Raw genomic sequence first — 14,653 nt, forward strand, 5'->3', positions numbered from 1 at the left:
AGTAAAGGAGGGTATAAAAATGTATCATAAGGCTTCATAGTTTTACAGCCAAGAGGGCCAAATATGCATCCTAAGAGGCCAACTCTTTATTGGTATCCCTTGCTGGGACAAATGACAAGAAAACCCAGAAACCTGGCCCTGCCTGACTATAAAACAACTACAATTTTGTAGAAGAAAGGTCTCATCATCTGTAGACAATACATAATGAGACTGAGAACATCTAGGTAGAGGATCTAAGCTGAAAGGCTGACAATCTTTACTGAGGGTGAGTAGGCAGGTGAGGATTATTCCAGGGAAAGGATAAGAATAAGATCAATGGCCAAATGTGTTAGTGGTTACAGCAAACTATACCAAGACAAATTTTAAAGCATTTGGAGTCAATTAGGAAATAAGGAGAAAATAAGCCAAGCATGGCAGTTCATGCCTGCAATCCCATCGCCTTCAGAGGCCAAGGTGGGAGGATCACTTGAGGCCAAGATTTTGAAATCAATCTGGTAAACATAGTGAGACCCCCATCTCTACAAAAAAAAAAAGTTAAAAATTAGCCAGGCCTGGTGGTACACACCTGTGGTCCCACGTACTTGGGAGGCTGAGGTAGGAGAATTGCTTTAGCCTGGGAGTTCAAGGCTATGGTGAGGTATTATGGTAACACAGCACACCAGCCTAGGTGACAGAGCAAGACTCTGCCTCCTTTAAATAATAATAATAATAATATTCAGTAATGTCACTCAAAATAGGAGCGTTTTTCATCAGCTAGGCAAATGAGTACTGCTCCCGACAGAAGCGCACAAGAACAGGCAGTCTAGAAGACACTTTAAAAAATAAAAATAAAAATTAAGCAAATCCTTCAAATAACATAGCTAGACTTCCCTGAGTCACTGATGATTCAATCCAGCTCTGGTATCCTCATAGAAGGTATAAGAAGGACTGATGGCAATTATGTTGCTGAAGGAAAAAAATTATAGGCTAGTGGGCTTCAAAAGAAAAACAGCTAGTTATGAGTCAAGTCAACAAGATCATAGAGGACCATGACAAAAAGGAAAGAATGCCCACAACTCAGAAGTATGCCTAAACTGGTTGAAGTCAGTGAGAATGCTTGCCCACCTCAAACATGTTTGTCAACAAGAATCTGTCTTTGTATCAGTCACAGAAAACAAGACCCCAGCAACAAGAAAATGATAAAATAAATCCCCAAATAATGGTAAGCATGCATTGGCAGTGCTTTCACAAACATACGTTCTATAAGGAGTGACAAACTGGATGTGAACTTGGTCCTTAAGGATGCAAACTACCTGAGGGCGGGGACATGCTGTCTGGCCACACGGCATCCATTAATGTGGCTGGTGAGGTCAACATTAGCCATCCATTCCTGGTGCCTAGCCCATGGGTCACTGACACTAAGGCTCCGTGAATGGTTATAAGATAAATATTAAATATAAGGGAATAATACACAGTTAAAAATTTATGCTGCTGGAACAGAAAGAGGTAATTTTGTGTGACTGAATTTTTCAGGTGCTTTAGACAGGGACCATGAATGTCCTTGAAACCAAAGTACTGATGACAGTGGGCAGAGTTTTTGTTTTTTGTACAAATCAGGAACGGAAAAACATGAGTATGCAACCAAATCACTGCAACTAAAAAAGGAAAGCCGCAGAATAATTTTGGTGATATTGTACTTGTTCTGGGGGTTGCCATGGAAATCTGGGAGCTGAGCGACTTCACTTTCCATATTTACCAAGTGACTCCGACCCACTCTAATGGCAACCCCATCACACACGGGAGGCAGGAGCTCTGTTTATCACAGAACCCAAAGGCGAGGCCAGGAAAGCACTCACAGAGCCAAGCCAAATTCACACGTCTTGGCAGGCCTGAACAGGTCTGGCTCACTGAATACACAGAGCTGGAGGGTAAATATGAAACATTTGTGGGAGGTTTCCCACCATGCATGGGACTCTGTCAGAATACTAGCTAATATCCCAACTTTCCATGGTACCTAAGAGTAGAGGGCAAAAAGAAGAGGCAAGAGGACTGTTCTTTAACAGCCTCTCAGGATGCCTCATAGAGCCAAAAGGAGGGAACGGACTCTCCACATGATCAAACAAGGAGAAAAGGGAGTTACCAGACAGCGCGAAGTTTTACAAAGACAAGGAGATTTATATAAAAAAATAGGAAGGCAAACACAAAATACCCAGAGGCTTTCCTGTGCTGTGGTCAGGAGAGAGGTGTACTTTCTCCTGCTTGTTAAAGTTTTGCAATGAAGTCTGTAATGTATCATCTTGACAAGATGGGATGATAATAGCACAGCAGCTTAATGAATTTTGCAATAAAAAATGATGAGTGTACAGCAATTTCTGAGTTTACCATCTCTGGGAAATACCCAAGTACATGGGAAGCTTGGAATCAGACTTTCCGAAGCAATTTTTACCCCCTGTAGCTCTTGCTCCTGATAATAGTGACATGCCAAGCCACACTAAAATCTGAGGTGGTCTCATTTCAGGCTGACCCAGCAGCCTCAGTCCCTATGATAAAAAATAATCTTAGAAAGCAGTCTGCGTAATATGTTTGGGTATATAAAAACAGTTTGGGCAATTTTTTTTTTTTTAATCTTAAAAAGGAGTTTGGGTGACGACAGACTCTACACATTGAGTTGAAAAGTAGGCTGGGCACGGTGACTCACACCTATAATCCTACCACTTTGGGAGGCTGAGACAGGCAGATCACAAGGTCAGGAGTTCAAGACCAGCCTGGCCAATATGGAGAAACCCCATGTCTACTAAAAGTACAAAAATTAGCCAGGTGTGGTGGCGGGCACCTGTAGTCCCAGCTACTTGGGAGGCTGAAGCAGGAGAATCACTTGAACCCAGGGGGCGAAGGTTGCAGTGAGCCAAGATTGCGCCACTGCACTCCACAGCCTGGGCAACAGAGCAAGACTCTGTCTCAAAAAAAAAAAAAAAAAAAAAAAGTGAAAAGTAGAGTCAATCCATTGTTTTGATCATAGTACATGAAAGATGATATTAAAACTTGGACAGATGATCTTCAGCAAAATGACTTCTGATTATGGTTCTGTGTGGACAGACTGACTCTTTCCCTATAGCATTTGTAATAACCCTTTTCTTTGCAAAGGGAAAAAATGCCAATAACACTGAATTTCGTGAGAGAATGGGGAAGTCACTGTAGCTGGCCTGGGATTGCACTGATTCACAGGAAAGAGACATGGAGGCACAATGAGAAAGACTGGCCCTAAAACACCATTTCAGAAACCACAGGGGAGGAATGGGCCTCTGATGAATGTTGAATAGGGGGTTGAATGATCAGAGTTAAATGGACACTCTATTACTCACAAGACAGCCCTCTTTTCTACGTGAGAACTTGCTTTCAGGAAAAGTTGCTTTCCTGTTAATCTACAGTTGACTGGGATCTGAGGGAGTCCACGTACAGATGGCTTATATTCTTGCTCATTAGAAAGAAGGACACTACACGTTTACTTACTTTTATACCACGACTCACTGCAAAATGGGTTTGAGATAGTACATGAAAGGTACAATTAGGGAGTTTTGTTTTTAATAACTTAAAAACAAGTGAATATATAAGAAATATGCATTTCTCTCCAACTTAGAAAGTATAGAAAAGCATTTGCATCTGCACACAAATATCCTGCATGGGCCACCCTCCAGCTGCATTCATTTTGGTGTGTAAAAGTCCAATTATTCTGCTACACAGAGGAATATATACATATACACACACACAGACATGTGTGTCATGCTTTTAACAAAGCAGACTCACATCATACTTAATGGTATCTGCTTTGTTCACTTGGTGATAGTGCCAAAAGGATGCGTCTAGAATGTGCTTGTTTTCATTTAATGGGTCTAGCTGGAACTTTTTTCCTGCCACAAGCTTTCCACAGCATCATTTTTTAATGGCCACATTATCAACATGGTTTTCAGTCACGTGTAGTAATTACACATAATTGACCCAAGAAACACGTTACACACCTTCTGCAGCCTGTGTGACAATAGGAATCCATGTGAATAAACATGTCATCTTCCAAAGCAAACAGGTGTGCCCAGGGCACCCGGGATCTGCAAAGGCAACCTGAGAAAGGGCACATGCTACAGCTTTGACTGCTCAGAGAAAGGCATTACGTAAGCCTTTGAATAGTATGAATTCCCAGTCATGTTTCAACAAGGAAGACACACATGAGAAATACATAAGCTGAATTCTCAACCTCTCACTGGGCCTGTCTGGGAGAGGGTCCAGGATGAATTAACGGAACTAAAAAAATCATTCAGAGCTATAATCTCAGCAGCTAGTTAACATGATCCATGTAAAACAAGGCCCAAGAATCCCCTCCTGCCCCCACCCCCACTTCCACCGACACTGTACAACATGTCCTAGGCTGCTGATGTTTTTGCACTCAAGCATCAAACAGGCTCTTTCAGGGGCTGGGGGGACTCTGCATTTCCCTCACATATGGGCCTCCCCTTTGCATCTGCAGGCTCCAAAGAGGGGTATATTTCCTTAGTCAGTTGTAAGGTAAAACTATAGCCTGATGATAATCACCATAATTGTAGCTAACATTTATTAGGTGCTTACTATGGTCTAGGCCCAGTGTCAAGTACTTTATATATACTGGCTCACTTAACCATAGCAATTACCCTCCGAGGAAGCTATTACTAGTGATAGATTTTACAGATGAGAAAACGGAGGTTCAGAAAAGGAAAGTAACATACTCCAGGTCTCAGAGTGGTAGGTGATAGAGATGACATTAAAACAACTCAGTCTCAGTCTGACTGCAGAGCCTCTGTTTTCATCCACCATGCCAGGGTGCTCCAAACCCCAACAGTGATTCAAAGAGATGTCCTGCTAATGACAGAAGACAAGCCACCCTGACTGTCCCCACCTTCCCAAGCCAGTACTTCTCTAAATTGAGTTAGCATCGGCATCACTAGGGTGCTTTAAATATATAGATGCTTGAGTCCCAGCCAAGACCTCCTGACTCAGAATATCCTGGGTAGGAGACCAAGCATCTGTATTTTTAACAAGCTCCCCACAAGATTCGAATGCACACTCAAGTCTATGAACCTCTATTCCAAGAAACGCATTTCAACATCTCGGTATAAATGCTAAAGATTTGGGACAGAATAAATCCTAAGTGTCACCTTGCAACCTCTTGGAAGAAATCTATAAGGTACAAGACCTTGTTGCTGGCTCCCTTCAATCCTTCTGGCTCCCCCTTCTACAGCTGTCCGGAAAAAGTACAGCTTGTGTGTCAGTACCTTTCACCTAGATGTACCAGTACAGTCTCTGCTGGATGATGTATCTGTGTGGAAACTTGGAGATTAAACAGTAATCTCCTTTGCTGCCATTCATTTGGTAGCACAGTTGAAAAACCTCGTTCCATCTGTTCGAAGGTGATTGCAAATGAGCCTGAGTGGCCTGGCCGAGTATATGAAAGCTACCGTTCAACACGTATCACTCTCTGTGTAGTTGGTGCTAGATTTGGAGGGGAGACTGTCATGTGGCTGCAGCCTGCCAGGACGCATGTTGAGGAACCCATTCAATATGGTTCAGCTGCCCCCATGTAGCCCTGGAAGCTGGAACAGATGGCTTTCATTGCTTCTGTAATTCAGGCTAGCAAGGTTTTCACTTTGGTAGCTCAAGAACTGACAAAGGCACTCTTTTGGAGATGACAAAGTATAGGGAAGGAAGACTACCTAGGTACAAATCCTTTCTCTGCCATTTGCTAACAGTGTAACTGCTTAACCTCTCGACCTCAGTTTACTTGTCTGTAAAATTTGGATATAAGAACCTACCTCACAGGATTATTAATTGTGGGGATGACACGAGACAATGAGGTTAGCAGGCTCATAAGTAGAGCTATAATTATTTTTATTTTTATTATTATTAGACGAGGTTCAAATTTAGTTTGGCCTGAAAGTTCTTTACCGAATGTATCCATTTGTACTTCCACCCCAGCCCCTCAGCATTTTATGGGCAGATGCCCAGCTTAATGAAACGTTGAACTCCAGGTTCTTAAGTGGAACTGGAAACATTTCCCCTTGGAGATAAGGATGAGTGTGCAGACTAGGTCACAACAGCTAACCCTAATGGAATGCATCTCCTGTCGAACCATCCCACAATTTGACAGCAAAATAACGATTGGGTAACAGTGTCACTTTGAGGTAGAATGACAGGGTTCAACTCTACATTGCTGCTGTGTAATCCTGAGTGTACACTATTTAATGTAAATTTTATTTCCTTTCAACTGTAAAATAGGGACAGTACCTGTGTCATATAATTTTAAAGATTAATTGGGATGTTGTGGTGCACAATGTCCAACACAAGAAACCACCTGGTAAGTCATATAGTCATAGATATTAAACACAGACAAGCAAAAAATCAATTTCTAGGGAAAATGTCTTCCAGGTTCAGTTTGACTAAATTACCTTTCTACAGTTCTCTCCGCAGTTCTACAGACAACAGCTACCCACTGCTACGCACAGAGACTCTCCCATCACAGACCACCTTTCCTATCTATTGGACCAGAATGGGATCTTCACATCATTTTGTATCTTTCTCAAAACTCCTTTCAGAAAACATTCCTTGACTGTCTACAGATAACTTTGATATCTAGTTCCTTCCTCACTAAAATATTCAGTGGTTTCCGGATGGTTTGTATTTGTTGCTATGATGCTTTCTAAATCCTGCATTTCCCCATCATTCCCTTTCCTCTTGTCCACAAAGTTTTAATCTCAGAGGCTGGTCCCATTTCACTCCTAGCCCCATTTCCATCACACATTGCCTATGATATGAGGAGCCACTTGCTGTCTTATAACTGATCTAAGTCCCTGCCCAGCACAGAGCATGAGAAATCATCAAGCTCTTCATTCTAAGAATAGGTGACAGCTTTATGTTTAGGAAAAGGAAAACAAAACAAAACAAACCAAAACAAAAAACCACCTAGAGAAGACTATACTAATACCCATAGATTAAAGAGAGAGAGTCTCAGGCAGGGACCTGGACACACACCTAGTCTCTTACACTGAAGGAAAAACTCCTTCTAGATAATAAGACACATATCTATGAGCACCATCTAATATCCCAGACCATGAGCCTGAAGTGCAGGTGCAAAGGCAGAGGCCTGAGCCTGAGGAGCTTCTTCTCCGGGAAGAAAGAGGCAAATGACAATCCGAGGCTAAGATTCACCTCTAAGAGCAAACAATGGGCTCCAACTTCCGCACAGAATAAGGACACTGCAGAGAGGTTGGGAGAAAAGCGTATGCTGCCAACAACACCTGGAGTCTCTTGGAGGGAAATACCTAAGTGAGCTACTCTGGAAGCCTCAGCCCCATTAAGCATTTCAACTGGGGAACTGGAAAGAGTACTGACAAATGGAATGCCAAATAAACATTAACGTGCAAGTGCATCAATGAAGAGAAAAAGGAGAATGACTGGACTCAAAAGAGATCAGGTGGACAGATTTATCAAAAGAAATGAGGCTCTGAAAATTATCGCAGGGCAAGTGTGAAGGTAGAGGAGAGGTATGCGGGAGTGCGCATGTACAGCTGCCTATGGGTGCATGTGTGCCCTCACAGCACATCCCTCCAACCGGGCATCTGCTCTGTGGCAAGAACCTGAAGAAAGGTAAGGTCGCATCAAACCAGGACAGGTGTCACTATGAACTGAAAGGGCGCAGCAGGAAACTGACATGAACGGCAAATGTCCACAGCCCACTGACAATATCTGAACCCAATTCTAGTTGAGTGGACAAAAGGAACTTGAGTTTGTGTACTTAAATTAAGAGGAAGGATGGAAGTCAGTCAAAATTAAAAGCCAGTTTGTGGATTCCAAATGGTGGTATGCATTCCACAAGTGGTACACAAAATAATTCTAAGGTGGGATATGGATGACCGCTTTCCAACTTAATGGTTACATATTTATTTTAACATATATTAGAGAATAATACAGTGAGATCATCGAAGTCATGTTTTTAGAGTTCTTATGTGTCAGGATGAAGCCAGGGAAAGAAGTGAGTTGCTTTAAGGTTAACTTAAAGAAGTATATTAAATAAGTCACAGTGAGCCACATGAGCTACGTGGCTGTGGCACAAATGGTGAATGAGGGGTTAGGTACATGACTGGCATTTAAGCACTGAGGCAAGTGTGTCAGGAGGCCTCAAACTGAAATCACTGTTATATGGAAATACATACTTTTTTTCACAAATTATTATATTTGCATAATCGTTACCTATACTTTAATGCCAAAGAGTAAATTCAGCAAAGTGCTGGGAAAAAGTTTTCTTTGTCCATAGACCAGACAAAGGGAAAGGTGCATTGTGTGAAAACTTCACAGTGCATTATCATCTGCTCACCCAACAGTGATGGGTAGCTGGATTACAACCTGGGAGGGGGCAGGTCCCAGCAGAACCTTCCAGCTCCTAGCTCAGTCTTCCTCAGTCAACTCTCCCACTGGCCCCCCACAGGGTGCCCTTCACGCCAGTTTGGATAGTATACTAGCTTCCCAGAAAAAAAGGGGTCTCTAAAACAAACCAATATATACACACAGACACATATAAATTGCAATTAAAGAACACACAGACTTGCAGTTATAATGTTTATTCTGAGAAAGGAGGGAAAGTTAGACTCCCTACAAATATCTGAGCCTACCTGTATGTGCCGGTCGTGCTTCCAGGGAGCATTTCCTAACATTAAGAGAAAGGCCCTATTGTTCACTCTCTTCCCCTTTTGCATCCCCTGTCTACCGTCTGCAGACATGGACAGAGCAGCTTGCTCTGCAGCTGAGACAGTCCTGCTTTCACACAGCCTTAACTTTCATCCTTTGCCTTGTGTGATAAAATTAATCTTGGACAAAGATCTAGTTGATTTTCTCCTGATATCCATCATCATTCTTATGAGCTCCCAGACAATGCTTTAAAGCTTGTTCCAACGCTGCTTCTGCTTCAGTCTAACTACATACCCAGCACTATTTTAAGCTTAGGGGAATTTACCAATACTGTCTAGCCTCTCCTAATCTACACCATACACTGCTTAGTACAAAACATTAGGTGACCGTGGCTGTCCTGGAAACCTGAGAAGCACATTACCCCATAGCCTGATGCCTCATTCATTCAGCAGGTGTGAGTGAGGCCAGTTCTGTTTCAAGTGTTCCCTGGTACACTCGCAGGGGCCCAGGCCACGTGCAGACCACACTGAGAGTGACCCCAGCCAGATATATTTAGAAGGAAAGCCAATCCCAGGACAGGGTCAAAGTCCTGAAACCTTGTATATCTGTTGACCTAGAAATTCTTCTAAGAATTTATCTAAAGAAATGTTCATGAAATAAGAGCAGATTTAGTGAGAAGGATGTTAATAGTAGCTTTACTTATAAAAGCAAAATATTTGAAACAACCCTAATGCTACTAAATATAGCAAGGTACAGCCACATGATGAGATTCAATGACATCTTTAAGTGCAGTAAGGGTTTTGGGATGGGAAGGTTTGCTTTTAGGAGTTATGGTAAGGAAGGCCATTACTTTAGAAATACAAGGGGATTAAATAACCACCTTTTTTGTGACAAAAAGAAAGATACCAATCCAGATATGAAGCCTCTCCTCTTCAAGACACGGTAGCTCACTGTCCTGCCTCTGTCCCTTTACCGTACCTTACAGAAACGAGTAATAATAATGATGATGATGGCAATACCAGTGCCATCACCACCCAGCATTTACTGAGCACTGACTCTGTATCTGGCAACGTTTGAAGGGCCTTAATCCTCAGAACGACCCCTTGAAATAGAAAGCATCAACCCTATTTTGCAGAAGAGGAGAATGGGACCGTGAGATATCAGTTAACTTCCCAAGCCACACATCGCTGATGAGCAGCAGAGGCAGAATCACACCCAGACCACCCAGGGCCAGAGTGTGTTTAACCACTGTGTTCCCCTGCCTCTCTCAGTGTAGGTCTCTCTAAGGAAGCAGCTGTGATGCTGACTTACATTTGTAGTCACTTGTCTACTCTCCTTACCCAGTTTTGAACTCCTTAAAGCCAAGGTCCCATGATTCTATTCCCAGTCCCTGGGAGGTGCCATGTAAACATCAGCTGCATGAAAGAACCAGACTTGGTTATCTGTGTGTGATTAAACAGTAACCAATAATGGTAGTGGCAGCTCTCAGTAATTGGCCCTTGCCATGTCCCAGGCCTTATGCCAGATGCTGAAATGCATAATTTCATTTAATTCGCATAACTTCCTATGAGTGGGTCCTCTTATCTCTATTTTACAGATGAGCAGACGGAGGCTCTCTTAGAGCAAAGGCTGAAACAATACTGTATATTTTAGGGGTCAGTATCTGATCATTGCAAGGAACTCAGAAATCCTGAGATGAAAAACAGAGGTGATATAATTGTGGTGATAACACGCTGGTATTTGGAACAAGTAGGGTATTGTTCCCTAATTAATTCACTAATGAATTTCAAATATTTTTAGGTGTCGACTCCATGCCAGGCACCATGAGACGTGGAGTAAAACATCAAGCTGAACAAGGTGCCACCCTCACAGAGTCACATTCTAGTAGGGCATGTGACTCACACTAATGGGTATTTCATTACAACTGAGAAAAGGAAAGGACACTGGCTCTATGGGAATTGCTAACAAAAGGGGAGCTGAAGAAGCAGTGCCTCAGCTCAGCTCTTATTGTGTCGGAGCAGGAGGAAAAGAGACTCAGCTGTTTGTTCACAGGAGATCTGGAAAGAGAATCCTCAACGGCAGCCCTTCCCTTTCATTCTCCTGTCCTATCAGGGTTACTCAGCAAAGGCACGTGGGAGGGCACAATGATACAGTCTTCAAGGACACAAAAAGCCAGTAGCACACAGAGAAAAGCTGGAAGTGTCCACCCTGAGCCGCGGCAGGTAGCATGGGATGTCCCTGAATGCCACGCTGGCCCTACGCAGCAGAGACTCACGTTTCTCTGTTGACTGAACGGTGTGGAAGAGCGTCAGGGGCCTCTCGCTGCAGGACGGGGGCTTGGAGTCACTGCTCTTCTTCCGAGACAGGTGCAGCTGGGCATTGGTGAGAGGCATATCGGGCACGGTGTTAAATATCTGCAAACAAAGTTTCACAACAAGGTTACTCACATCTGTGAACTGGGAAGAAAACAGGCCTGAAGCAGTACAACGGAAAGCTTGGCAGTGTCTTGGAATCAGCAAGAAAAGATCTGAGAAGACCACCGGCAGTTGCTCAAGACTTCATTTTAAACATTTCTAGGAAATCGCATTAAACATTCTCGTTTGGATGCTTATCCCAGAGTTTGATAACCACCCACTTCCATTTCTAACCTCTTCTGCCACAATTTCCACTGAGCGGCTTTTCATTGTTCTCTCCAGGGAAATAGAAAGCAGCTGTGCTCAATAGAAGCCACTGTCTGTTAACAGCACTTGAAGTTTTTGACTACCTTTGTCCAGAACCAATGAATCAAAAATTCCTTTATCTTTCTTCATTGGTTCTAAGTTCTTAACAATTACTTCATAACTTTCTTAAACTGTGAAACATGTATTTAAATAACATTTCATAAAGGGCCGCAGGGCAGGGCACCATTTCCCAATCCTCATCAATTGTCCTCAGCTGCAGCATCCTTGTCTCGTTCAGCAGTTCTGTGTTATCTGTGATGCTGAGCTTTTCCTCGTTTATCTTGATAAAAGTAACACATGCATACACACACACACACACACGTACTATGGACAATTTGAAAAATGCAGAAAAGTCTCCAGAAGAAAACAAAAAATTATCCCGATTCTACCATTTAGAGATAACCACTGTAAGCATTTAGGTTTTATTTAGTTACAAGCTTTTTTTTTGGAAGAGGGGATTTTATTCTTCTAAAAGTTCATGCTAAAAAATAAGAAGAAAATGATAGACAGAAATCATGATAACTCTCATCTTTATTTCTACAGATAGAAGTATGGCAGACTTTAATAATTATAATAGCTAATACTTACATGGTGCTTACCATGATTATAGTAGTAGCCGCCACTTATTGCAGACTCCCTTAGGTACCAGTCATCATACTGTGTTCTTTTCATGTAGCCCACTCAGTTCTCAGCAATCCTGAGCAACAGGTAATGTCCTCAGCATTTTATAATGAATAACTAAGGCTCAGGGAGGTTCAGTAGCCACAATTGTAGATACAATTTCAGAAAATAACAGTTTTTTCCCCCAGATTCCTTTTTAAATGCTTACAATAATACTGATGCTCATTCATTCAATCGACACACACCTTTTAAGTATCTCCTTTATAGTAGGCACTCTGGGCATAACAGTGAAGGAGGCAAACATGTCCTGTGGTTAAAGAGTCTGCCTTCCTGTAGCTATGGTTTACTGAGTCCTTGTCACACCAGGCACTAAGTTAAATGCTTTATATGAATTATCCCAGTTGATGTTAACACACACTTTTCATCATTGAAATTATATTCTTTATTCTGTGTGTATCATATACATTTCATCTAACATTATACCGTATTTCCTCATTAAAAAAATCTTCAGACATGATCCTTAATGGCTGCATAACACCCCCACTATATATTGAAAAATCCAAATTTATGGATCCATTCATTACCATCTCTTACTCTTTGAAGCTGGTCTCCTCCCTCCTGAGTTTTCTCCTTCCTAACAGTCTCTGATGTGTCTAGGGCCACTTTTCACCCATGAGTGGCCCTAGACACATCAGTCTTTCTCATGGTTCTCTCTCCTTTTCTGTGTGCATTTAAAAACAGAACTCAAAAGCTGATATGTAGGAAACAAAATCATAAGAATTATAAGAATTTCAGCCCAAACAGCTGCTCTCCACGGGTTGGCGGGTCCTCGGGCTCCAATGATGCCAGCCAGCTGGTTAAATCAGTCTCACTCCTAAACACAGCTGTCTGAAAACAGCAGTACCATATTTTCCCTAGAGGACTGAAAATTTTCAACAAGATAAACTGAATCACTACACGTAGCTGAGTTCAACTAGGGCAAGGGAATAAGAAGAGAAGGAAACAAAGTAAAAGCAAGAAAAAACTCCTAACTTCCCGACCAGCTGGAACCCCAAAAACAAGTTTACCAGTGCTACAAACATCTCCAGTCTCCTACTGAGCCTCTATAACAGAAAGAAAAGCTCAAGGACTGCAACCTCTAAGACGCTTTCTCCCTACTCTTTATTTGGTCATCCTCAGGTGACAACCTCACTGTGTACCCTTATCATTGACATTTAAAAATGGCTACTAAGTATGAGTTTTGCACCTGCCAGGCACTGTGCTAGGCAGATGCATCCCATGATGCATCTCTAAGCTGGAGGCCAACAGCATAGCAAGCTGGATGACTATCTCACAATGAGAGATTGCCTGCCCTGCCACACAGCTAAGTAGGAGAGTGACCGGGAGTGAAGTCCCAGGGCTGCAGCAGCCATTCATTTGGCTAACCTCCAGGCAATCTTCACTACAAAAGCTGTTGTCCCAAACATACAAAAATGTGTTTCAACCTAACAGTGTCTTCTAGCACCTTTCTGCCTCTGGCCTCAGTTACAGCAACTTCAGCAATCCCTAGCTAAGAGCATTTGAAAATGAATTCAGAGTTAGTGATAGGCCTGGTTCTCATTATTTTCCCTCACATCCTGCTTTGCCTCTGGCCTCCCAATTTTAACTCTTTTTTTCTAATGAGTTATTGAAAATGAGATCCTCACCCAATTACAATGGGAACAAAAATAACATGGACTTCGATTTCAACTGTCAACAAAAATGCGAGCTTTTACTATTTCCTGAGAACTGTAGTAAATGCTGGAGAAACAAAGAAGAGTAACTTGTGAGGAAGGACCATGGCTTTAGACAGATGTGTGAAAAATTGCTTCCAAGAAAATATTTATATACAGCAGAGCAGGAAGAGACACAAGAACAAATGAGGAAGAATTCCACTGTGCTCATCAGCTGTTTCCTCTAAAATAATTAAGTTATTCCAGCATAAGAGAATCAGCTCTGCAAGGAGATTTTTGCCATGGGCAAGAGCCATAGTCCCAGGGGCCAATTCCCTGGGTCTCATTGTGAGCCAGGCCCAGACTCCTGAAGACCGCTGATAGGGCTATTCTCAGGATCAAATGAGATAATGTGCAAGGAAGTACACAGCAAAATGTCCAGTGCCAGACATGTGATTATCATAATTACTATTACACGTTCTTCCAAGGTACAGGGTGCCTTTGCAAATTAGATCAAGTCAGAGCAGACGACACAAACTTTTATTAATGACTCTGGAAAATCATTCCCCAAGTGACTGTTGTTTATTTAACTCTGACACTTGAACACATGCAAATTGTTTAAAGCCTGTTGACTGTCTGGCCATGGGTTTGCCTCTATGCTGAAAGCTCGAGTTAGGATTCTAATGAGAATCTGAATTATTCACAACTTTGTTGGTTATTCCAATCCTATTTCATTTTGGAAGGGATGATTTCAAGAGAATCAAATGAAGTTTTCTTCAGTCTGCGGAGAAGAATCACTGTGCAAATGAGCCTGCTGAATGACGGAAGCAGGAGCTCATATAACCTATGAGCCATGGGTTTATGGAGCTCTACCATGTGGCTGGAACAATCTACTCATTTCATAGAGACTTTCCAAATTAACACAAAAGAGGGAGA

General features: G+C 42.3%; 1 protein-coding gene across 6 annotated transcripts in view; it reads right to left on the minus strand.

Moving 5' to 3' along the window:
• ARHGAP26 (Rho GTPase activating protein 26) overlaps nucleotides 1–14,653 on the minus strand; it is a 466,537-nt gene that overhangs the window by 89,549 nt on the left and 362,335 nt on the right. For all 6 annotated transcript variants that reach the window (XR_004430020.1, XM_033180801.1, XM_033180796.1 and 3 more), the window contains exon 19: nucleotides 10,961–11,099. Coding sequence is in view for 5 of the 6 variants with exons in the window: in XM_033180801.1 (XP_033036692.1) it covers nucleotides 10,961–11,099 (139 nt within the window). In the remaining variant the exon portion in view is untranslated. The remainder of the gene's footprint in view (nucleotides 1–10,960; nucleotides 11,100–14,653) is intronic.

The sequence above is a fragment of the Trachypithecus francoisi genome, unplaced genomic scaffold (assembly GCF_009764315.1).
Source record: "Trachypithecus francoisi isolate TF-2019V2 unplaced genomic scaffold, Tfra_2.0 Lachesis_group2, whole genome shotgun sequence".
In the NCBI taxonomy this organism is placed as follows: Eukaryota; Metazoa; Chordata; class Mammalia; order Primates; family Cercopithecidae; genus Trachypithecus; species Trachypithecus francoisi.